The 22451-nt window shown below is 47.4% G+C and overlaps 2 protein-coding genes across 10 annotated transcripts in view; both read right to left on the bottom strand.

The window, feature by feature from the left end:
* The window catches only part of LOC122366137 (solute carrier family 22 member 8-like), a 31045-nt gene extending 18475 nt beyond the window's left edge, over window positions 1-12570 (bottom strand). For 2 of the 3 annotated variants that reach the window (XM_043338008.1, XM_043338014.1), the window contains exons 1-2: window positions 4617-4796; window positions 2449-2667 (exon numbers count right to left, since the gene is read on the bottom strand). In XM_043338008.1, coding sequence (XP_043193943.1) covers window positions 2449-2667; window positions 4617-4720 — 323 coding nt within the window. In that variant the 5' untranslated portion in view covers window positions 4721-4796. Of the gene's footprint in view, window positions 1-2448; window positions 2668-4616; window positions 4797-12421 lie in introns of those variants that run through there. The other variant, XM_043338022.1, reaches the window with a different exon arrangement.
* A 1413-nt stretch (window positions 12571-13983) lies between these two features.
* LOC122366057 (nicotinate phosphoribosyltransferase-like) overlaps window positions 13984-22451 on the bottom strand; it is a 64210-nt gene continuing 55742 nt past the window's right edge. For all 7 annotated transcript variants that reach the window (XM_043337845.1, XM_043337827.1, XM_043337835.1 and 4 more), the window contains 3 exons: window positions 20675-20817; window positions 16567-16695; window positions 13984-15217 (listed from right to left, as the gene is read on the bottom strand). In XM_043337845.1, coding sequence (XP_043193780.1) covers window positions 15140-15217; window positions 16567-16695; window positions 20675-20817 — 350 coding nt within the window. In that variant the 3' untranslated portion in view covers window positions 13984-15139. The remainder of the gene's footprint in view (window positions 15218-16566; window positions 16696-20674; window positions 20818-22451) is intronic.

Here is a 22451-nt window from a genome sequence, read left to right as displayed (position 1 = left end):
AAATTTGAGTCAAGTTTGAGTCAACTCATATTTTCATTGAGCCGCTTGAGTCATGAGTCGAGTCAAGGGAAAAAATCAGCTCCTTGTTTGAGTCAGGATTGAGTCAGGGCATTCTGAAGTTGAATGATGAGTCGAGTCGGCAAATTTTTTTTACGTTACGGTCCAAGGCGGACATGAGGACAGGTGGCGCCGCCGCCACTCGCATAGCGGCGGGAATGTGAACTAACCTGTTTACCATAAGGCCGCTGTGCTAACGGCCGCTGCGGGCGCCGTTTCGGGCTAGTTTTGACTTTGTACCGCAATTAATGGTTTATTTATAATAAAAAATGGACTAGCGAGAGTCGTGCCGGAATCAGAATTCAATGTTCTACAAAACTAAGCCATTTTCATTGTGATCACGTCATCGATTTCACCGCCCAACCCAATAAAGCAGAAATATGTCGTGTCACCGGTGATTACACGCAAAAATTCTTTGGCATATAGCATAAAAACCAGAACACCTTTGACTGCAGCGACTATGCGGTACTACAGAAAATTGTATGGCCTACCTAATGGTGCCCATTACTTAATAATTAAGCTGAGTATTTCGTCGCCTAACTCTTGTAAAACCGTATGTCCGCTTGTCTATGGAGTTTGGACCGTAACGAGTCGAGCACAACCCTTATGAGCTCTACAATCTACAGTTCAAGAAATCACTCGTCCGTCATTAGGGTCAGGTGTTTCCTACCATATTTATTGGCCTGCATAGTCATCAAATGCCAGCAACGTATGGCTGGTAGGGGAACACACGCAATTATTGGTTGAATAGAGAATGAGGCGAATGAGCACCTGTCAGCCAGCTGGTCAGGGCCTGCATACAGCACATAGCCGGTTCTACGAGTAGACTGGACGAGTTCTTTGGGTAAGAGTTATAGTTTTTACACGTTTTCATCGCAGCCGATCGTCATGCAGGAGACTTCTTTCCATAAGGCGGCATTGGGTCAGCATTGGGCTGCAAAGTATGGCTTTTTGGATATAAAATGCTGGGTCGCAACATAATGCATTTATCGTTAAGCTCATTTTGCATTTCATTATCATTGGTCTCATGTTGAGGCAGCATCGCTGCCATGGAGCCTAATAAAACCATGTTATATGCTTTTCTTACACAAACCCATGAAAAATTTAAGAATGTCTTCCATCTAAAGCAGGAACAAGATTTATGATCCCTCCATCAAACAAAGGTGTGGCGTAAGCCTGAACAGAGGATCATGTGAGGATGATGCATCAGTCGGCCGCCGTCTCGGTCCGTTTACTCCCGTTAGCCGCCGTCGCTGGCCCGAGAGCCGGGCCGGGCCCGCTGGGGGTGTGTGCTGCGGTAAACACCAAACAGAGGAGGTCGGCACGCCTGTGTTGTGCCCCGGCGCAGACAGACGGGCCGGCGCCGCGCCGTGAACAGAGAGACGAGCTATCACGCATCGGAAATTTGATGGATGGTGTGACAGCCGGCTTTGAACAAAAATGCGGTTTACTTATAATTGAGTGTTTGCAAGGAGCTTGACACTGTTGGTGTTATGGAACTACATAGAGGGGCCGTTCAGAGACACAACAACTCTGATGATTTCCACAGATTTGCGTTTTCTGTTGGAGGAACTGGCTAGGAAGTTGATCTGTTGCCAGCCGCTGACACTGCGGCAGAGTCCCCCCATAACGGTCGGTTTAGTGCCACGCCACTCCACCGCACTGGGCGGGCCCCCGCGGTCCGTCCGCCAGCAACACTGCGGGACAGTCTAAATATCAGGGGACCGCCAGCCGGGACACTGCGGGTCAGCCTAACTGTCAGGGATCCGTCGGCCGTCTCGGCAGCCCAACAGACCTCGGCTGGCCGGCCCACCACCCAACGGGGGACCATGGGATCCATGGCATCACGGAAAACTGCACAGGCCCGCTGGTCTGGTAACCGGTCTGTGATATCACTCATGGGAATACAGGAAATACCTACTTGAAACGGTATCGTGCACTGCTTTTTTCCTACAATCTGTGGGAAAATACATGACCATGCCAACTAGAATGCACCTTAGCGAAGGAAATGGCGATCAGAACAGAATGACCAATATCGATTTATGGCATCGTGTCGTTTAAACATACTTAAACGCAATTATGTATACCTAAACATATAGATATGTCAGAGGGCACCTAAATTTGTTTTTAGCAACATTCGCTACTATGCAATGAAACAACATAGGTCCAATCCTTATGACCGATTATTGATTTATGCCATAAGAATGAGCTGTGGGTATGCCTAAAACTTGGCTGAACAGTCAAGGAGATGCAAGCTATGTTGGCAGCTTTGCATATGTAGTACCGTCCTGCAGTTTAATTGCATACTTTTTCAATGTATGTATGTATTGCCTTCAGTTGTGAGTCCCACCAGCGTGACCCCCGCTGGTAGACACTAGACCGTCGACTCACTTATAGGGGATCCACTGTTCGCGGGTGCCGTTCTCGGGCAGCCGGCAGTGATGGCGCGGCTCCAGGCGCAGGAACAGGTCCGAGAAAATGTGCAGCGAAATGAACATAAAGTTGAGCGCCAAGATGGTGAGCACGATGGCGTGGTACCGCCGGCCCTGGCCGATCAGCTGGATGGCGTCCTGCACGCGCATCTTGGTGCCGCTGCCGCCGCCGCCGCCACTGCGGCAACACAATGTCAGGTCAGGTCAGGCCAGGTCAGGTCAGTTCAGGTAGGGGCAGGTAGAGTTCAACCATGTCAGCTACGTTTATCGTTTCACTGTTCATTTTCCATTAACACTTTTCAGCTCTGCTGCACTAACAATACTATACAATCTGAAATGTATTACCAGTATAACGCCTTTTGGGGCGACTAACGGAGCGAGCGAGAGGGTGGGCCTTGCACGTGCGAAATTGCGAGGGGGTACCTCCAACTGACTTGTGCACGGCACCCTACTAACCGGTCTCTAGCGATGTGCCAAATTTGGGCACAATCGGCCCAGCCGTTCTCGAGATCTGGAAGCGGCACCCTGCACGTGCGCACGTGCAAAATGGGTCCCAACTGACTTGCGCACGGCACCCTACTAACCGGTCCCTAACTGTGTACCAAATTTGAGCGCAATCGGTGGAGCCGTTCTCAAGATCTGGAAACGACCCCTGCACGTGCGCACGTGCAGCAGCGCCCCAACTCTGGCACATTGATATGCAGTGCCTAGTGGGTGCCTACCTACATGCCAAATTTCAGCGCAATCGGTCAAGTAGTTACCGAGATATTGCAACAATTACAAAACGGACACCTCTTCGTTTTGCACGTGGCACGTGCATAAGGGGTCACCCACATGCATCGGGAATAGTCCAATACTTGGTAGAAGGAATGAAGCTACCCTACAAAAATTGCCGCGTGTAAATCGGTCAAGTGGTTGCTGAGATATAGGTAGCCTCGCAAAAGCGTGACCACGGCCGGCCGGCCGGCCGGCCGCTCATACTCAGAAATTTCCGTTAATCTAAGGAAAGACTACGCTCGCTTCGCTCGCTCCGTAATGATGCCAATAAAAGCGAAAACATAAATGTTCTTCAGCTATACGGGATCAGTGGAGGGATACCAACGCAGGAAACTTTCCAAATAACAAGGCATGTAATTTCTAAAAAATTATATAATAAAGTACTCCTCATCTGCCATATGGCGACTGCCAAATGAGTCAATCCACACCACCAATGCACCACACATGAGCGGCGTCATTTGTGCCCTGTTTACGGCTCAGCTCCCAGCCCAGGGCGAATGAGATTCACCACAACGCTCCACGGACGCGTCACTGGCGGTCAAACAACGGCTTAACTTCGTCGGAAAGGTCAAAGGTGATCATTTGGCAACTGGTGTCGCAATATCTAATGGATCCGTGCCATGTATAGTGTATGTCTACCGCCTAACATAAACATTTACGATTAGATGAGGCCCCACATGATGAGCGTTTATCAGCCGGGTAATCTGAAACTGAACGCATTCCGCTAAAATACCTCTCACCGGCTTCGGATCAACGGATTTGATAATCAAGCTTCCGGATATGTGATAGTTTCCAAACGAGACAAGTGTCTTTGTTAGAACACCAGTGCAACCAGACATGCTTATTGTCAACACTTACAACACACACACACACACACACAAAGGCAAACACAATCGTCCAAAAAGTAGTGATAAACAAAAAAGCTGTCGACCAAGCTGTTATAATATAGGCCTATATATGTACAAAAAGTCTATCAGACAAGACATATAGAATCCGTCTTTTGAAACAATTGCCATGTTACTGCATACAAGAGCTTCTCAGATACCTACCTATCGGGATCTGTTTGTGCAAGGCGAGCGTGCTTCACGGTACGATTAGCACACACTACAACCTCTAACGGCAGCTCTGAAGCTGATTTATAACAAGCTGGTTCGACGATAGGACGCGGATTTCTGTTTCCGTTTTCCGTCCTTTATGAAAAGACACACCGTCGTTTCAATGAGTTGTCTCCGTCGTCAAATCCCGCTGACTGCTAACTGCGGCCGGGAGGACTTCTGTGTCCGTTTGCCGCCCGCTGCCGGCGCCGTCTCTGAGCCCGGTGAGGACTGGAGGACCGATAGAGGACTGTACCGGTGTCGCCGGGAGGAGCGCAGCGCCGAGCGGGCCGTCCTCAGCTTCCTCCTGACGCGCACCTTGGAGCGAGCCTCGTATATGGAGAGCATGGCTGAGTGCATCACCAGGCGGCGTCACGGGCACGGACGGGAGGTGCGGAGGGGGCCGGGCGCGCCGGCCGGGCGCCGCACCGCGCGCCCGCCATCGCTGACTGCCCGGCTGCAGGGAGGCCGGACGGGGCCAGCGGCTGGTGAGGGCTGCGCTGAGACACCTACTGAACAGATGTAGACGTACGGCTTGTTTACTAGGGCACATAAAAATATATTGATTGTGACCTTTGGGATAAAAACCACTTGGATATGCCTTCATAATCGACCTATGTGTGCGAGCGTGCACTGTTCGTCGTTCAAAACACTGGAGCCATCAAATAGGTAGCACTAATACAGGAGGAGGGAACTTAAAACTAAAATGGGTAAATGGTGTTGGCAATGATCAAGCTAAAGATAAGCGGCATTTTATCGAGTAAGCCTTCATAATTTGATTCATTTGCACCCACATTGGAAAGCTACGCGGCAAAAGGGACCACAAAAATACCATTTTTTATCCGTGATGGCCCTGTAATATGCATTTTTTTTCATTTTGGCATGACCAATAAGCATCCAGCGATGATTTCTCATCAACACTTCAAAATGAACCACCTAGCTGACGGTTGCGAAAACAGCAGCTTCTTCTCTCACTTGTCTCATGTAGCGTCGTTCCTACACTCCGACGACAGATGCATACCTATATCGTGACGGAAGGAGTGCGCACATTAGTTTTAATCATTTTGGACAATGTAATGGCAAATTTGCCTGCCGTGCTCTCTGCAGCAGGCTAATGCGCTGCATCTGTGGATATGAGGCGTGTGACTGTGACCAGGGTCACAGGTGCAGTCACAGGCATAGCCTAGAATGCGTCATACCTGCAGCGACTCCATGCAGAAGCACACGGTTGCCTCGCCGTACGTACTAGCGTGAGATATTTAATTTGTATTATAACTACATGCTTAAAAATGTCACGCCTTAGCTTCGAAGATAGCAATAATGAATGGGGTAATATGCAATGTGCACATTTCTCTTCATTTTAGGAACGGCATTGCCGAATAAATGAGGTTTAATCGCTAGCTCGTTAGCTACTAAAATCCAAAATCTACATCCGTGTAACTTTATTTTGAGATTTATAATTCAAGACCTCGGCACATTACAAATTTGACTGCATGACTTACGATTGAGTGGGCATTGAATTTACGCGATAAAATAGTTTTCACTTCTTCAGCAGGTACGGTCAACGAGTGACAAATCGCATTGGATTTATGATTTACATGTGCTAAATCGCAAATATCTTGCGATATAACTATAGTTAAACTTTTCAGGAATTCTTAATTTGCTAGCATATAAAGTCCAATAAGAGATTCCCGACATGCCACTGGATAGAGCGAACGAAAGCCCAATGTTACTGAATCAGCATGTTCACCATGACCTGCAGAAAGCAACCGATTCTTGCCATTCCTTTCATGAATAAATCTTGCATTTTATCGAAAAAAGCACAGCTTAGAAAGGAGCAGATGCCATCATACCAGGGCTGCGAAGTCGATAGATATTAGGGTGACATCGACTCCGACTCCGACTCCGACTCCGGCTTCAAAAATCGACTCCGACTCCGACTCCGGACGGTTCTATTAATAGTTAATACCCATATCCGCATGATACTAAACTTCATAATGGAGCTGTTTTTCTCTTGCCTGAAACGATCTCTTGTGCGTTCCAAAGGCTTTGCGCTGCAAATATGCATTAAGAATAACATGCAGGTTTAAAAAGCAGGGTCGGGGCATTTACCCTCTTCTGCTTCTTTATCTGAAAACGTTCGTCCAAAACAGAAAAAATGTTTTTTTTTCGACAAAATCTAATTTCGAGTGCAGTATCGTCAATCAAACAGGTGCAGTGCATGACGTTGAGCCATGTAGCGTTAACTGCGACTCCGGAGTCGGAGTCGGTAAGATTTTGGCGACTCCGACTCCGACTCCGACTCCGGGCAGAACTGTCGACTCCGACCGACTCCAACTCCAACTCCGTCTCCGCAGCCCTGATCATAACGGATTCCAATACATGCGGAAGCCGTGGGAATGTAGGCATGTATAGAATGGTGGCTGCTACGCACAGTGCGTGTATAATTATCAGATCTAAAATCCAGTTTTGCGTCCGCTGGTCCATTCCGAGAGAGCTGGTCGTTTTTATATGCTAGCCTTGACTCATCATCCGCAAGTGCAGAGAACGGGACATTCTTTCGTCGTCTTCTGTGCCCTCCAACCGATGCTCAGGGCCTCGGCTAACATGTTAACTGGTGGGCCAAATGGCCCACCAGTGACCCGAAATGGCCCACCAGCCTCAAAGAGTTGGCCCACCAGTTATTTTCCGAAAAATCGAATTTTTAACATTTTTCACTTTTCAATTTGAAAAAGCAGATCTTATCGTACATTTTCAGGCTGTAAAGTACCCATCGGTGAAACATATTCTTGTGAAAAAACTCCAACCTATTGTTTGCAATATCCTCTTGGGTGGACTATAGTACCCACAACTTAAAAAAAAATCCACCACCTACGTCTTTGCTGTATGATTTTTACTTCGATTTCCATGTGACGTCACAGTACTTCCATGTCCAGTGGTGTCCGGTGTGCTCAACCGGACACCACCGGATATGGAACGGATATTAACGGATGACAAACGGACGTCCAACGGAAACAAACGGACATCACCGGACGCTGACAGTTCTCGTCCGTTTCTCGTCCGTTGGTCCAATCCGGTGAAGTGTGACCGAGGCTTTAAATTTTATGCAATAATCGTGAAAGACGTCTGCCTCTGTCAATTACAGATAGTGTCGGCGGCTTCCAGCCGATCGAAGTCTGCGAAAGTTCTTGCAAGCTTTCCGATCGAGCGAGTGGTTGCAGTCACATAAGCATCTGCCGCAGACCAGTCGGTTACAAGAAAAACTACGAATAAAGAACAGACCAGTTCAGACGGTCGGATATAAGCCTGCGAGCGATCTCAGACGGCTCGTCGATATACACGATATAAGCAAGAGTCAAACTAGAGGTAGTGTCGGCGACTTCCAGCAGATTGAAGTCTGCAAGTGATATTATGCGTCTTTACGACCGGTATGATGCTTGCAGTCACACATCTGACCAGTCGGACGAATTTCGAACCGTTCACAGTCAGCGTTCCAAAAATTTCTCATTTGGGCTGAAGATGACACTCAAGAATAAGAATGGATAATTTTCCATTCTCACATTTTGGATGGCTAGAATTTTCCACTCAGACACCAAAGAGAAATCTGAAGTTTGGGACACTGTTCACCAAAAGCGCACATAACTTAGTTTTTTTTAGAAAAATATTAGGGTTGCACAGTGCGCTTGGGCTTTTGAGTCAATTCTTTTCCATGCGACACCAATATGCTTAATGATCATTTTCAGAGATGTTGGGGCTGCTGCTACAACCCACTTTTGGTGTTTCTGCTACAACCCACTTCACTGAAGTTGCACTTGTGCTGTTCACAATTCCTCCCGATCCACCCGACAGCGCCCGATCCCGTCCGACCGCTTCCGAATCTCCGACTAGACGGCGAGCGATCCACTCAGGGCTCGCTGATTTTTAACATCCGACCGGCCGTAAGTTATCGTCCAACGTTTTATCTGCGTCAATATTTTGTGCATACTTGTGCGATTTTATGTGCACCGCCGGAGTATCACCACTGAGAGGGTTGTGGGTCCCTACTCTCTACTCTCTCCTCTCTCTGAAGAGTCGGGGGGAGGGGTTGAGGCCCGTTTTTTACATTTTATAATGCCATCCTGACGTTTTTTTTTTGCAGAATAAAGTGGCCGAAATGTGGGGGGAAATCGAAAATTGGGGGGGGGGGGCTATGGCTACGAAGGTCAGTCCATGTCGCTGCCCAAGTGGCCCACCAGTCAAAATTCCTTAGCCGAGGCCCTGCCGATGCTAGCAAGGTCAGAGAGGCTACAAGCCATTTTGTCATCCTTTACGACGCGGGGGGATAGGTACGAACATATCGTTCTACTTGTAGTGAGCCCCAAAGTCCTAGATGGGCCCAAATCGAGCTAACACTCTTAAAAAAGCGGGCATGCTACTACTATGAGTGAATACCGACCGTCCTCAGGGTGAATGTTTATGAGCAGCCAGTGACCCCGAACAGTGGCGGCGGATTCGATTTTGGCGTGGGGGGGCAAGATCCCAGTCGAGATGATGTCATAGGCGGATCCAGAAAGGCGTTTTCGACGCTGTAGGGGACATACCCCCCCAAAGTGTCCAAAATCCAAAAACTCCTCGGATTTCGATTTCGATTACTGCTGAACAGTATAAAAAAAAATCCTGATAAAAATGTAATTAGGTATTAGGAAACATAAGGTACGTTTTGTCTATTTCGGGCGATGCAGGGGCAGGGGGAAGGGAGTAAATATTTGCTTTAAATGCCCGCTCCCTGGATCCGCCAGTGGACGATGTAACGCATTTCGTATTGCTGTATTAGAAAAAAGCTCCAATGGGAAAAAATTGTGCCATAACCCGATCGCATATCAGATGTTGAAGAACGGTGCCAAACCTTTTGAAGTAGGCGAGCGCTGCTCTTCAATGAGGTAACTCGTTACCATTTCCTCTGTTCATTTTACGTTGGATTTTCGTTTAACTTTCTTTAAAAAGTATTTCTGAGACAGATATCAACTGAAACTAGCTCACAGCGGGAGGAGACCGCTCAAACATTCAGAGACAGTCGGTCGCATCTAAACCTATTGGGACAGCGATCCGCCAGAAACCCTCCCCAAGGCAGTAGTTCGCCAACTAAGCTCACCGAGACGGGCTGTCTCGATGGGTTTATACAGTAAGCCTACAGCAAGGCTTAACTAAGGCCCAAATGCTCGTCAAGCTGGGAACGGAGGGCTGAGGTGAGGGAGCGCGGCGGCGGGCTGGGGTGAAGGAACGGTGGACTGGAACGAGAATCCAGAAGCTCTGGGTGGGGCGTTTCTTTATTAGGGCTTTAGGGTGCGCTGACTGCGGTAAGGTCCAAATTATCACACCAAATTTTGCCATGACATCTACCGGTTCAGGCACTCGAGAATCAGCGGCCAGTGATATCTGCAAAGACGAAGCATTTCCAACCCAGCTTCAGCCTGGTGTCAGGGCGCCTCAGGTGGCTTTAATTACAGTTGCACATATCAAACGACCTCAGTGCAGCAAGTCTGTGGCCGAAACCATTCGGAACAGACTTCAAGGAAAAGTGAGACAAGGTTAGTGCTATCGTTAAGTGCCATTATAGACTTGGGCCCCGTTGGCTTGACCCACTGGAAGGTGGTAGTTATCGGACGCTGCGGGGCATACTCATTTTTTCCCAAAATGCCTTAGATTTTGCTTTCGTGTTCATGGGCGGCGGAACGGGGAGGGCACCGGGGCACCGTGCACCCTCCTTTTGATTTTGGCATTTTAACGTTAGCCCTATGGGCGTTGCATGGAAAGAATGGGACCAAAAGTCGGCAGTGCCCCCCCCCCCCTTAATTGAAGGTGTTCCGCCGCTACTGTTCGTGTTTGATGCTCTTAGCCAGCCTTACGACAGAGGGGGGCCCACTAATGATTAGTGCCCTAACCCTCAAAAGTTTCCAACATTAATTTTTACTTTTTTAATGGTGAAAACTGAAATAAAGCGGATATTGAACTGTGAACATCCAGTTTTTACACTGGCCCCACACAAGCCTCCGAATGCCCAAAGCAGATCTCTGATGACTGGCCTTTGGGTGTCATACCATACCGTGCATTGGTCAATGTGGTCAATGTGTACGACCTCGGCGTTTACCATTTTATGCGCTGGAAACTGTTGCGCTCGAAAAAATCAGGGGAGTGGCTTATTATGCGCGCTCATCAGTCCTAACTACCCGCAAGCGAATGGCTAGCCCTTCCGTCTCCGCTCGCTTGCGATTTGGCATTTATGTAGGTACAAAATAGCGGCAAACGACCACTGAAGGTATGAGTTGCGTCTCTCGCACACTTAAAATATATTTAAATCGAATCTGAAAAGACAAAAAATGATATAAAGCGGAAATGGTTAGCATTTACACATATTCAAAAGGCACCGTTGGACAAACTGTAGGAGCGCAAAGCTGCAATATGGTTATGAAAATTACCACATGCAATAGAAAATATGCAATAGGCTATGAAAATTTTCCTCATGTTTAGGGCACAAATTATGGAGGGGCAAGAATATACGTTTACCCCTCCTCCAAAAGTTTCTTAGGGGACGGTGCCTCCTCTGCCACCCCGTATCCGTCGCCCCTGTAAGCGGTCACTGAAGGCCTGGGCTGCCGCTGCGTCACGTTGACGCTTATAATGCCTCCAAAACTAGGTTGAAGAGAGGAAACTTCAGTTGAACGCGAACGTTTGCCATTTAAGAAAGGCAACGTATGATAAAGTATATGGGCATCTGGTTACATCTTCAGATGATCGAACAGAATAATCAGCTATGTGGTTTCTTGTCTAAACTTTGTCACAAATTATGGGGGGGCAAAAAGATACTTTTGCCCCCCCACGAGTTTGCCAGGGGGGCAGCTGCCCCCCCTGCCCCCCCGAATCCGCCGCCCCTGACCCCGAACATCAATTAAATGTCCCCACTGTCAGGCTAAGATTTTCAGCCTTTAGGCTGGTAAATTTATAAGGGTGCACTGGATGACAGGTATGCCGGACAAACAAAATTCAGTTCATACGTTAACTAGTTCGTGAAACATTTGCATACCTGTACCTATCCAATTGATGTAAGCAATAAAAATACATAGATGCGTACTTACTACTTGATAGGTATTTCAAATGCATCAAAAATGCATTTGATTGATTACCTAGCTGTGTTTTTAGCAGAGAACGAACGTCGAACAGATACACTAATCGCACATTCCTCCCTTGGAACGTCAATTGGACGTCGATTCCCATTGCCCGGTAGTTTCTTCTACAGTGAAGAAAATGTCTCCTGTTCAAAGCGCAAACCATTTTTCCCTTTTCAGAAAAGTAACTCCTAAGCGTTTACCGAAACCAGTCATATGCCTATATGATGGTGAGCCTTTGGACAAAATTGAAAACGAAGTTTAAAATAGGCGTTTTTTTGGGGGGGGGGGGGGGGAGTGGGGATTAGCCCTAAGAGAGCACGGCTTGAGTTTTCGTGAGACGTTTTCGTGTGCTTTTTCATTTATCTACCTAAATGATGTGATATTGTGCGGCCGATAAAACATTATTTTCAAATATTGCTAAATGTTTCAAATGCCCCATCGACATTTCCAACCAACATTAGTGGGAAAATAACAGTGCATTGATTATTTGAAAATGTACGCAATGCATGTTAAAATAAATTTCACGGGTTTATCGCATAAAGTCTTCAACGACGGAACGATTGCCCGTGCAGAATCGTTGTGGATAATGCGCCCCGCCGTCGCATCTCGCGGAGATATCGTCTGAGGGCCGCAATCACAATCGGAGACAGAGACAAATATTAGGCAGGCGCCAAACATCCCAAGTTTACGTGATTTGAGTGCCATACCTGGAAAAGTTACGTGGCCCAGCGAATCAATTGTGTGGAGTGTGACTACGTCAATTTAAAATTCCATTATCATGTAGTGCCCATTTCTCTTACGACATTAGTTTGCTGTTGTGTCGTTATATCCTATACGCGCTGTGAGCTGGAACTGACAGAAAGCCCGATTTAGGTGCTGAGATGGTCCCCCTTCAGCACGGTATCCCATTACCTACCTGCCCGTGCTCCTTAGCTGCCGCAGGTGTGCTCCAAGACCTCCACAGACCAGCACCCTCACACAGGCACCTCTCGAAAGTTGCGGCGCAGCGCACGATCACCGTCTTCTCTGGATCAGCGGCGTCGGAGGAGCGCGGCCCACCGCACGGCGAGCGACGGCCAACTGAGCGGGCGGGTCGCCGACGCCACCTCCGCCAACGCTGCCGCGCCCCGCTCCTACCTACCTGGCGTCGCCTCTGACATCCCGTCCTCTGAGGGATGTCACAATGAAATTGACGCAGTTATGAGCAGTTCGAGATTCTTATTCTAAACGGCGCGTTTTGTGTAGGCATATATCGATTTCAGTAGCGACAGATTATATTTTGGCGTCAACAGCTGAATAAAGGCATTGTACCTACTTCTCTCGCACAACTTCGCACAACTTCGGCCGCTCCCGCACCTCCCGCATGTCTGGGGACGTTCAACAGAAACCCCCCTCGTTTTTCTACGATATCTTTTAGACCAATGCTCACCCGAACAATCGCTTATTGACCTGGGTAAAATGAGCCCCAACTGGAAAGATACATTCGTTGTTTATAACAGTTGCCTCAGCTGAATTACGTGAGTTTGTTACTAGCACACATAAAATTAATATGCCTACCTGTGCGGTTATCTAACGGTGCACCAAAACAAGAAAGTATGCTTATTTTGTTCTAAGCACCTCAAGAGATGGTTACGTATTGAAAGTGCTCATATTGGTATCCGTGCCCTATTACGTGCGAACAATCAGGCAGCGTCAGATTTACAGAGACGGATGCGGACCACATAAGCGAACATGGATGCAACTAGTGATGAGTCGCGACCTTTTCGTTCCCGTGAATGGACCAAATTATCCACAGTTTTTCTCCCAGTGACATGATTTGAACGCTCTCAGAGCGACAAAACACCGACTCACCGCCAGTTCACTTGACCTCAGCCCCTCGGAGTTCACTTCACCCACACACGTCACGACAGTTACCTGTTGAGACACTGATAAAAACTCGTCCACGGGAGACAATTGGACGGGTTCGAAAGCGTTCACCTTGGATATGGGGCGGATGCCAATTGTCCATGTCAGAAACCATGACCACTACCATCGGTAATCAAACTTATTGGCTCACAGGGTTTGCAGTGTCTTTTTGCCGAAATTTAGTTTCATGGACACAGGACAATAGACATTGCACTCAATCAAATAAGTGCTGACATTTGAACATATTAATGAAAACATATGGATGTTGTCAAAACCAGGAATTCAAAGTCAGTTGGAAGATTTTTTTTTTAGCTAAGCGCTGGATTTTCAGGCCCTTTTCTGAAAATAAAATTAGGGATGGAAAACGTTAATATGGGAAGAAACGCATCGCTGTTATTTGATGATAATCACAGGACTAGGAGGCGCCACTTTCATCATTGTTCTTCAGGGAATTCGAGGGTTTGGACAAAATAGCCCTTACCAGCGAGTCGCCACACGCTTATAACTAATTATATAGTGCCGAATTTTTCGGCCATCGCACAAATCACAACCCAAATTATGAAAAGATACGGCAGCAATATACTTGTTTATTTGTTTTCTAATACCATCTCTAACGACTACAAGCATTTGCGCGACAGGAAACGTCGAATAGTCAGCCGGATAGGCGAAGTGCGAGCACTTTTTGACTGAGCGAATTAGGCGTGCAGCTTATCATCAAACCAGAACATCGCACACAGCGCAAAGAGTGAAAGCAGACACTTGGCAGGGACTTAGAGATATTCAAACGACATGGCACACTACGCACTGATGGCGCTCGCATAGCCCCGCTCAACAGTTTGACGGCACCATAGTTGCGATAATTATAGTTTTTAACACTATACTGGGAATGGGAGTGAGACGCCACCGCCATATTTCTACGATACCTGCATATCGTAATATCGTGCATTGTAATAATCTACGTGTACAGCAGCTTTGCATCGTTCTACACGTACCGGCCTGATCAGCACATATATCTTAGGGACATTGCATTGCTACGCCACTCGTCTGTAACGTACAAATATTAACCGCCTTCACTGCGACCAGCGGGCATGGAACCAATTTGGCAAAACCGACAAATCCAACATTCAGGGCAGTCACCATTCAGTGCTCCGCCCATCCGCAGACTCCAGGAATGACCCCAGGCCAGTACGTCCGAGTACCCTGCCTCAAACTGCGTCCAACTCTACCACCGCACTCCCAGATATATGTCCTCCAATGGCAGCTACAACCGATTGCACGTCCCTCAGAGCCGGACAGGGCGGTGGCTCCACTGCTGCAGCTCTGAGTCTGCGACCGATCCCAGGCCAGCCTCTCACAGAGGCTCCACGTCCTTTCCAGTCGCTAGACCGCCGCCGGAATCTGGCCATCGGCTCTGGAGCCGACTCCACACAGCTCACACATCTACTGGCGTTAATGAGTAACTCATTGTTCTGAGCTTCGAACTATTACTGGCACACGAACGCACACCGCAATCATTTAACAGTCAACATGACTCTCCAGCAACCATCACTGCCAGTGGCAATGCCGTCACCAAACAGCCGTACATCATCATTCATCTTACACTCCACGCTACCGCCAGCCTTGGGCCCGGCATCCACTGCATTGCTGTGCGTTTCGGTCGCATTCGCTGACGCCGGGGGTCACCCCGACCGCCTTCGGTCCGGTCCGACCAGCTCCGCGGAGCCGGCGCTCAAACCAGCTCTCCGATTGGTGCGTGCTCCAGCCACAGGTCGTGTAAAAACTTGTACAGCTCCACCGACACACCGACCTGGGAACGCGGCCGACAGTCAGCGAACGGGGCGTACAGGTGTGCGCACATACCGCATACGAGAGGTGAGCGTACAGGTCCGTAAATGATGGGGCAGCAGAGCATATTGACGGACACTGCATTCGACAAAGAAACACGGAAACAGGGAAAGATTCCCATAGGCCACCAGGGTGACGAGGGATACGAATACAAATATACATAGTGTATAAGAAGGAAAGACGAGAAGAGTGACACAAAGACAAGAGCGTCACAACGACAGGCATTCAGGGCGCCGAACACACTGCATAGTAATGTGAGTTAAATGTCCACATACCAGGAGCCAAGCACACAGATACTACAAGACGATATACGAATCAGTACAGATCTGCAGTCTACGAAATGATTACAACTAGCGCTGAAGAAGTACCGAGAAATAGACAGTAGATGCGTAAGCCACAGTAGCGATATAACAGATGCAGAGCGTTGTCAAAGGTGATCTTAGCCTTTGTAATACAAGAGAAATGCTAGCTATGACACGGGGAAAGAGATCAAAGAGATAGCCGTCCGCATAATAGGCTGGTAGGATCGTAACTGAGCATACTAGCGGCCCTCCATCCTCCTAAATTAGACGCAATTTAGAAGTAACGCCATATTGTGAAATGTGAACCCCTTCCCAGCGCCGCTTTGAGCAGCGAAATGCTTGACATCAGAGGCTCCGCTTCCGAAATGTGATCGCCAAAAATAGCCGTACTCAGCTAAACGCTGGTCCAACGTTACTTGCTGTCAATGAACCACGATCTTGCATTATATCAATCAGAGGTAAGGGCAACCGAGGCCCATGCATTCAGAGGACAATTGTTATCGTGGCGTCTCATAACAAAACAACACGCAACTGTGAGCAATACGGTGTTCCACCAAAGCTCATAAAGTGCCACTTTCACGGTGCCAGGAGCTCATTTACCCGCATTACGCGATACGACGACAAACACGTAGTCTGGGACCGCTCAAACTACTGAGATGTCACCTCGTCTGGCAAACATATAATGCCGAACAGGCGCTAAGTAGTCAGACTACTTGCATACGGGTTCGGATCGGTGATAAGATACAGACGTGCACGTCGAGACGCCATTCAATAAACAGTACATCCAGTGGCAATATTTTGCTAGCAAATACTGATAAAATTGACCTATGATTGAATGTCACATTCACTCTCACAGAAGTAGCACCCAATGACTTAATTTCCATGATTAACATTTAGCATGGTTGACATTTTTTTGGCAGGCATCGCCATGCGAAATAGATCAACCTGTCCAAATAAAGAGTCACGGAGGAGCTAAATACTCGTGGAAGAGGCAGAGATGGACGGTTACCTTGTAGGGCGTGGGGTTGAGATTGCGTTTGATGTCCTTTCGCAGGGACATGAGTGACGCCTGGACCCTCTGTCTAATCTCGAACAGCGACGGCAGCGGCAGCTGCACCTTGTTGTCCTTCCAGTAGGTCTGGGGGCGAACCGGCGGCGGCCACCGTCAGACATTGGCGAGTCGCACGCCACACATAGCAGCTGTATACAAACCAGCATCTCCTGTATCAACACCGCGAACATATGTACCAGCGATGTGATGAAACATATACAAAATGGAAGTGATAAATGAAAAACAAAAATGAGTATGATTAGCCTTACCCCATATAAACAGACATGAAACACCTATGGCTCGGAACTATTAAGACGAGTTGGTGAAGAGCATGCAGGGACGATTGACCATTTGCAGTCCTTCCAGCACTAAAGCTCCATTTAAAGCTTACTAAAACTCCATTTAAAGCTTACCGTTAATCTATCACTTTCTCAAACAGCTTCCAAGTAGAAACACAGGACTGGTATGGTCAATGCCGTTCGTGCTAATCCAAGGAGGTGAAAACGGTAAGTAGACCAACCGTCTATACCTATTCTTGGGCAGCTATTAGGAAATCCGGCGGTCAGTTTTTTTTTTCTGAGCACCCCATCCCACCACAACGTGAATTGAATGCGTCAAAGCACCATCTCCTCAATGACGAACATCACTTGGACTGATCAAATCCTACATCTAGCATCCCGTTCCGACCGGTATTCGCTCAACCCGACCCCGCCTTCTCCCATTACGATATCCGGCGCGAGCCGCCCGCCTCTAGTGGCGACATGTGATTGTAACCAGAGCACAAAGCATTCCTGGTGGTCGTCGGACCACCGCAGCGGGCGGGCCGGGGATGTGACGGGCCGGGTCCAAACGATCGGGTCCCGCAGCGCCGCCCCAGGCCCGGCCGGGAGGCGGCGGACTACTTCAGCCTATTTGGTGAACGTTCCACTCGCGATTGTTCCGAGACGGGAACCCATCGAGAAGGTTCCAATGAGTTGAGACAGAGCCAGAGAACACTGGTTAGCAGCATTGTTCAAATGAGAACGATCTATCTGGATTATGTAATAGACTATGAGGTAAATTGTACATATAATCAAGAATCAAGAATCAAGGTTGTTTGGGCTCTGGAAGAAGACGTCGAGGTCTATGTTGTAGCCCATTTCTTTTTTGAATCACGCGTTTTTCTACATCAATTTGATTTCTCTTGGGTCAGTCTTGTCTGTCTGCCCGATGTTTGTCGTATCTTGACTTAAATTGGTTAGATGTTTTTGCCATCTTGGTGTGAGAACTTAACAAATTCCATTTATTTATAACTCTTTGTGAGAAAAATCTTCCTCTCTTCAACGTCCAGTGGTGGGGCTTGTACAGTTTGAGGTAATCTCGCTCTGTTCGGTTTCTAACGTTAAATAATTGGGTGAGGTCACACTCGTGGAGCTGATGGAGGATTTTGTGGGTCTCAAGTAAGTCTCCCCGTTCTCTTCTCTCTTCTAGGGTGGTAAGCTTAAGCTGTCTCAGCCGCTCTGGATAACCCTTGCAGTAGCTGCCTCTTGTAGCTGCCCTTTGAACTGTTTCAATCTTCTTGATATTATATTTCTTATATGGAGACCACACTTGGGGACATAATTCAATGTGAGGGCGAACAAATGTTTTGTATGTGAGATTAAACATGTAACGTCATACGTCATACATACGTCATGCATACATGTATATCGGCCAACAGATATGCTATCACATGAAAACGGCGACCGGTGACGGAAAATATGAATTCCCGAGCATAATCTATTATTATTATATTATCGACGCATTGAACTGAAAATGCGTGCATTCATGCGTTGACAATCGATCTACCGAACGATATATGTGCTCTCAGCTATGTAAAAACACACCCGTATTGCACTCGGCCATCTAAGAACAGAATCGGATTTAACTTTATCACCATGTCAGCGTGCGACCTGAAAAATTACGTCGCAGCAACATTGTATCCAGTATGGGAGGAAAACTAACAGTAAACCGGCGCAGCGGCTGATTGGAGGCGTTTTTATTTTGACATATTTTACAATACCAATGGCAGGAACAAGATGAGCTGTGAGATATGTAGTATTACAGCACACAGGACGTCAGCCCACACAAAATGCGCATCAAACTGCCAATTCGTCCGTCTGGAAATTAGCACTCAGTCTGATCCACAACCTCAATATTGACGGTCAATATGACTCCGAAGTGTGAAAGCAATATCCACCAAAGCTTCCTTTTGAATTCCAGTGGTGGCGGTGTCCCAGAGGCGAGCTCAGGTGAAGTCCCGCCGGTCCTATGGTTTCCGAGCTCAGCCCAGCTGCGTCGCAGCCTTGACGCGGCCACGGGTCACCGCCATAGCACGGCCGGTTATGATCTGATTTGCGTGCCAGCGGCCCTAAGTAGCCCTAAAATGCCGCTAGACCACAGCGCGCGACAGGGGGACGGCCAAAATAGACCGGGAATGGCCCACCGGCTGCTGCCGATAACGGCACACAGGGCAGCATGGGAGAGCCGGCGAGCGGCACCCTAAAGGGAAGGTTAACTTCGTTCGCAATCAGTTTGTGTCTTTGTGTTTGTATTTGTATTGAGACTGGGACTCTCCACAGGTGGCCATCACGAGCCCAGTTGACATGGTGTATTGCTTGCTCTGGTGTGAGTTTGGGTAATCGTAATCAACATATTATAGGATTAAATTGGACTTACTCCACAAGAGAATCGTTTTCGGTCGGAGCTTTCGACATGTATTACATGTCCTCTTCAGCGAAGGTCGGTAATCGGGGCGAAAATAAAACGTTCGGGTCGAATCGAATCGCACAAGATGTCGGTGAGCTGCGCAGAGTTATTTAGGCCGCTTGAATTATAAAATAAGCAAGACTGAAACACGTGACGACAATAAGAGTACACTCAATGAGAAAGTCTACCAAAAAACAAGAACGCATACCACACTAATAAAATCCTAAAAAATATAGAAATCAATACATACTATCTCGGTACAGAAATATAAAACGTTATACATACCTATAAATACCACAAAAGTTAAAAACTACAAAGATGCTAAAGCAGGTGGGGTACAAAAGTGTAAAGAGATCAATATAAAAAACACTATCACACGATATAAATGTTTAAAACACTATAAAACTACTGGCAACCACGACGAATTATTGGCAGCCAGCGGTCTTGCAGCAGCGCACCTGAGTTTCTGTTCACATTCGCATCATTAGGCGACACCAAGACGGCCTCCCGCCGTCCCACAGTCCGGATGTACGCCGACTCGAGCAGCAGTCGCAGCTGCTCCGAGTCGGCGTACATCCGGACTGTGGGACGGCGGGAGGCCGTCTTGGTGTCGCCTAATGATGCGAATGTGAACAGAAACTCAGGTGCGCTGCTGCAAGACCGCTGGCTGCCAATAATTCGTCGTGGTTGCCAGTAGTTTTATAGTGTTTTAAACATTTATATCGTGTGATAGTGTTTTTTATATTGATCTCTTTACACTTTTGTACCCCACCTGCTTTAGCATCTTTGTAGTTTTTAACTTTTGTGGTATTTATAGGTATGTATAACGTTTTATATTTCTGTACCGAGATAGTATGTATTGATTTCTATATTTTTTAGGATTTTATAAGTGGGGTATGCGTTCTTGTTTTTTGGTAGACTTTCTCATTGAGTGTACTCTTATTGTCGTCACGTGTTTCAGTCTTGCTTATTTTATAATTCAAGCGGCCTAAATAACTCTGCGCAGCTCACCGACATCTTGTGCGATTCGATTCGACCCGAACGTTTTATTTTCGCCCCGATTACCGACCTTCGCTGAAGAGGACATGTAATACATGTCGAAAGCTCCGACCGAAAACGATTCTCTTGTGGAGTAAGTCCAATTTAATCCTATAATATCTATTTGCTCTCCACACTAACATGTCTCTAAGTCTGCGTAATCAACATGTCATATATCGACTCACAGTTATCCCACTGACTTCTCGAGCCTAATACATGTGACTTATGATACCCAGGACAGGTTCTCACCTCCGACCTAATATAAACTGATGGTCCCGCGACCTCTGGGGTCGACACTCACCCGGTGTAGATTCACCACCTTGGACGGGCTCACGTAGGTTCGCAGCTTCTCCTGGAACGGGTGACGACAGAGCGTCTTCTGCGTGCTGGACGCCTCAGGCGACGGCTCGCCGAACCGCGTCATCAGGTCGATCAGTGCCGAGCCTGCCGAAAGGACAAGGGAGGGACGGACGTGACCGTCAGCTGGTCAATAGGGAGGACGCCGGCATAAAGGACACCACCATACCCGGCATGACTTTCATAGACCATCGGTAAGCGCTACTGTGAATGTTAGCTAGCCTAAAAAGGCATCGAATCGCATACCATCTAGTCAGCAACCGAATGGCTAATTTGCATTCATTTTGCAATACATTGGTACTTAACATTGGTTTAATCGGTCACATAGTACCTATAAACCAGTGACGGGTCGGTTTTACAATCAGTCACGCACCATTCCAGCAAATCATTTTCTCTATCCCCACGCCACTTAGTATTCTTGATTTCTCAGGACCCTGCTCCATAATTTGCAGGCGATAATGCCAAGTTGCTGGCCACAGACATCGTAGATCCAAGCAGGATGTATATATCATCACAGACTCTCGTTACACCGTGCCAACCGTCCTAAGATGGTGCCATCTCCATATATGATAGGGGAGAGTGGGGTGGGTTGTATCAGTTTTTACTCCGAGACCCATAACCTCGTAACTATCCGTGATAAACTCATTATTTCCATACTGTCCCCTTCCTTGATTCTTCTGCTTTTTTGTGCAAAGTAACTTTTCCGCTACCTCTACCAGTTTTTCTTCTACGGTCTCCCGAATAGAACAATGTTTTTGGTACAACTTGCCCCATGGCTTGGGTGAGTTGTATCACATGGTGGGGTAATTTGTATCACTATTTCACGTTTCAGGGAGTGTGCTTGCTACTGGTTTTGAACATAACAACAACATTAAATGGGGTTAATACAATGTACAGGTATGCTCAAAGGCTTCACTTTATTAGACCAAACTTAGGTCAATGCAATCCGAACGAAACATCAACAGACTAGACGCAAAAGTGGCCCGTTAAGAGCAAAGAAGCTAACACATTGTGCCGAAATGGAACGAGCATTGACTAGCTACCTACAAACGCGAGCCAGGGCTTAGCTTTCGCGATCAAAAGCAACATACCCATACATACATACATACATACATGTTACAACATACCCCACCCGGCTCTGATACAACATGTACCTAGCCGCCATCTTGGAAAAAAACATCCTCGTGCTCAAAAAACAGCGGACAGCTGGAGAAATCCGTTTTCACTCACGCAGCCTTAGAACCTACCCTCACCACCGCTACGGAGATCTTTCAAATTCGTGCACATCTAAATGCCCAGAATACACATTTTCTTGCAACTTATCTTTTAGAATGACATTAAAAAAATATAAAATCGGCTCTCACCTCGAGACGCGTCCACTCAGCCACAAGACAGAACAGGGAAAGATGGCGCCCGGAAAACCTCGTCGGCTGGTCGTGTCGCGAGCGCCATCCATTGGATAAGTTTGGCACAATTCGCCCTGATACAACTTGGACATGATACAACTCTCCCCGCTCTCCCCTACCTATGCCTAATGCGTCAACTTCCGCCTTGTGGCTTGCTTTGAAAAAAAAAACAGTACTGTATTTTTAGATGGCACATGTTTTTTTTTTACAATTTTCATACAATATTAATGAGACAAGATTAATAAATAAACGTTTATTTTTTCAGTGATACATTCCTATGATTATACAGCTGCGTTTTTGTAGTATTGGCTGCGT

The sequence above is a fragment of the Amphibalanus amphitrite genome, unplaced genomic scaffold (genome assembly GCF_019059575.1).
Source record: "Amphibalanus amphitrite isolate SeventyFive unplaced genomic scaffold, NRLGWU_Aamphi_draft 000029F_arrow, whole genome shotgun sequence".
NCBI lineage: Eukaryota > Metazoa > Arthropoda > Thecostraca > Balanomorpha > Balanidae > Amphibalanus > Amphibalanus amphitrite.
This window is presented reverse-complemented; position numbering and strand designations above follow the sequence as displayed.